The sequence below is a fragment of the Guillardia theta genome, assembly GCF_000315625.1.
Source record: "Guillardia theta CCMP2712 unplaced genomic scaffold GUITHscaffold_102, whole genome shotgun sequence".
In the NCBI taxonomy this organism is placed as follows: domain Eukaryota; class Cryptophyceae; order Pyrenomonadales; family Geminigeraceae; genus Guillardia; species Guillardia theta.
The window spans coordinates 74,453-77,639 of record NW_005434572.1 but is presented as its reverse complement, the minus strand read 5'-3'; the positions used below and the strand labels follow the sequence as shown (position 1 = coordinate 77,639).

General features: G+C 51.6%; 2 protein-coding genes across 2 annotated transcripts in view; both read left to right on the top strand.

The window, feature by feature from the left end:
- GUITHDRAFT_89840 (hypothetical protein) overlaps positions 1 to 638 on the top strand; it is a gene marked incomplete at its 3' end in the record, with an annotated part of 7,466 nt that extends 6,828 nt beyond the window's left edge. The window contains exon 4 of the mRNA XM_005823804.1: positions 538 to 638. Coding sequence (XP_005823861.1) covers positions 538 to 638 — 101 coding nt within the window. The remainder of the gene's footprint in view (positions 1 to 537) is intronic.
- A 207-nt stretch (positions 639 to 845) lies between these two features.
- On the top strand, positions 846 to 2,483 carry POLA4 (DNA primase small subunit; the record flags this gene model as incomplete). The annotated part of the gene is made up of 8 exons (XM_005823803.1): positions 846 to 909; positions 964 to 1,096; positions 1,151 to 1,188; positions 1,240 to 1,337; positions 1,397 to 1,687; positions 1,734 to 1,931; positions 1,988 to 2,075; positions 2,116 to 2,483. The coding sequence occupies 8 exons, from the start codon at positions 846 to 848 to the stop codon at positions 2,481 to 2,483; spliced, it is 1,278 nt and encodes a 425-aa protein (XP_005823860.1).
- Positions 2,484 to 3,187: the final 704 nt, after the last annotated feature.

Genomic DNA, 3,187 nt, shown 5'->3' with positions numbered 1-3,187 from the left:
CTACACAACCACTCCCCGATCCACGTCTCCTCTCCCTTCCTTCTCTCTTTCCTTCAGCTCTCTCTCTCTCTCTCTCTCTCTCTCAGATTCTCCTCCTCCTCCTCCTCCTCCTTCTCCTCATCTTTTTCTCGTCTTGTATCGGGTGCTCTACCCTCCCATGCTCTGCTCTGCTCTGCTCTGCTCTGCTCTGCTCTGCTCTGCTCTGCTGCCTCCCTCGCCTCTCCTGCTACCTTGAGGAACATCGGGGCCTGGAGGTGGACGAATGGAAGAGGAACGAACTCCGTGATGCCTTCAGCCCCGTCAGTCGCAGAGGAGGAGGACAAGTTCAAGACCTCCTGTCCTCGCCTGCGCCACGACGATGACGTCATTGACCTCCCTCCTCGCATCTCACGCTCACCTGTAGACCTCTGATCCTCATGAGATGCCTCGCCCACGCCCTGCACGTCCTCAGCGACGTTAAGAGGAGGGGGGGGGAGGAGGATGGAGGAGGAGGAGGAGGAGGAGGAGGAGGAGGAGGAGGAGGAGGAGGAGGAGGAGGAGGAGGAGGAGGAGGAGGAGAGGGGGGGGTGGGGAGGGGGGGGGAGGACGAGGGGAAGAAGGAAGAGATGTGGCCGTCAATGACTGATAGGAAGAAGTAGGTATCTCAGAGTTTGCAGAGCAAGAGCGGAGAGATTCATAATCAGCTGTGATAGTGCTTGAAAGGAAGCGAACTGTTGTGATTTATGCTGTCCTCGCTATCGATAGCAATCATCCGTTGAAATCCAATCCAACAATGTGATCGAAAAGAAACTTGCGAGTTTGAAACGAACTCCCGCACGCGTTTCTCACGCTCTTCAGCAGGGCAGATGGCATCCGACGCCCTGGCTTACGAGAACCTGCCTTTTGATGACAAGCTGAGGATTTACTATGGTAGATGCCGAATCAGATTCGCAATGCCGCCCTGACTATGGTTTGACCTTGAAGGAAAGCTGTTCCCTTACGATGCCATGTTCCAATGGCTATCTTATTCTCCTGCGGAGCAATCCAATGATAGCAAGAGCGAGGTCTTCGCGAGGAGGGAGTTCTCCTTCACCCTAGCCAATGATGTCTACATAAGGTCAGTGTCTTTGTGCCATCAGCTCCTGCACTAAACACTGACTCGGTTCATCAGATATTTGAGTTATTCTAGCGCACAAGAATGGAAGGCGGGTAAACAGATCTCAAGCTGATGTTGGGCCTGCTGTGACAATCTCGGTGCAGATATGATGAAGAAGCTCCCGCACAAGATTGATATGGGTGCTGTGTATACAAAAGAGCCCAACCAGAAAGCGTATGTTAGCAAGGATGCCTTCAAAGAGGTTCGACACATCTTTCTTTCTTTTTTTGTTTGATTTGCACCTCCTCAACTTCTTGACAGATGTCGAGGGAGTTTGTTCTCGATATCGATTTGACAGACTATCAAGACGATGGCACCATCAAGACGAATTGCATCGATCCCTCCATTCCAGAATTCAGGGACAGCTGGCGTTTTATGGCGGTTGCAGTCAAGGTCCTGGACACGGCGCTGAGAAACGATTTCGGCTTCAAACACTTGCTGTGGGTTTTTAGTGGTCGTCGTGGTATCCATTGTTGGGTTTGTGATGAACGAGCGCGAAATTTGTCAGATCAAGGGAGAACAGCAGTTGCAGAGTATCTCAACATCTTCAAGGTGAAGGTGGTTGTAGAATTCTAGTAAGGTGCTGATGATGGTTCAGGGAGGCGAGAAGGAGAAGACCAAACTCACGGCAGTCGGATTCAACATGCATCCCATGCTCCAAAGAGCATATGAAAATGTGTTGCTGCCCTCGTTTACCAGACTGCTCGAGGAACAGGGCTGGTTAGACGACGAAAAGGCAGACGCGACCCTGGATTTGATCGGAGATTCTGAAGTGAAAGATATCCTGCTTGACAGGGTAAGTTGCTTCATTTCTTCGTTAAGAAAGCCAGACACTAAGTGGGATGCAAACAGTGGAGTAGGAAGAAGCGAAATGCTGCAGAGCGGTGGGAAGATTTGCAAAACGAATTGAGGAAAACGGCGAAGAAAGGTAAAATCACTCGTGCCTGTTGTTGGGTTGAACTTGTATCCAGGACCTGGAGGAAAGAAGGCCAGCCAGGTGGAGGAGACGATCCGGTTCTTGGTGTTTCGCTTCACATACCCTCGTCTGGATATCAACGTCAGCAAGATGATGAATCACTTGCTCAAGTCGCCCTTCTGCGTTCACCCCAAGACTCAAAAGGTTTGCGTCCCCCTGGACCCTCAGAATGTGGACGAGTTCGACCCCGTCGAGGTTCCGGTCTTGGATGAGCTCCTTCGGGAAATGGATCGCTCAACGTCGCAGGACAAGAACAACATCCAGACATCGTTGGACGGCTACGTGAAGCTCTTCAAGCTCAGGTTCCTCCGACCATTGGCTATCAGCATCAAGCGGTCAGCCAACCAAGACAACCAGTCTGAACTCTTCTAAATCTGTAAACTCACCCAATCCGTTCTTAGCCTTCCCTCTTTTGTCATATGCGATCGCGATCAATCCACTCCTGCTTGGTCGATTTGAATGTGCCGACTCCTCCAGCACCGCTGTGTCCTTCTGCCGTTTCTCTGCTCCTCTCGGCATCGTTCAACTTCCACATGGTAGAATCAATGCACTCACGTCAGCCTGTTCGCATGAGGTGGATCAACGAGATAAGGATAAAGAGCAGGAGAAGCAGTAGGGAGAGACCTGCTGCTGCTGCTGCTGCTCCTCCTCCTCCTCCTGCTACGTGTGCTGCTAAACTAATCTAAAGCATTTTTTGTACTTACAATGGAGATTTCAGTGATCCCTTGCATATGGACCACCCCCGCGTTCATACCACTACCACCCCCATAATTAACCCTACCCTCACATTCCACCTTAAATAGAGATCATTTACTACCATATATACTGCATGTACCCCTCCTTTTTATCCCAAAGGTGTCCTACACCCCACCATTATGTACCCCTACCACTTATTTCGGAGGGTCTCCGGCTTCCGACCCGTCTGCTCCGAGAACAAGATACCTCTGTTGCGGAAGAGGGAGGGAGGGAGGGAGGGAGAGGGAAGGAGGGAGGGAGAGGGCGACGGAGACGACGACAGAGACAGAGACAGAGACAGAGACAGAGCGAGGGAGGGGAGGGAGGGAGGGAGGGAGGGA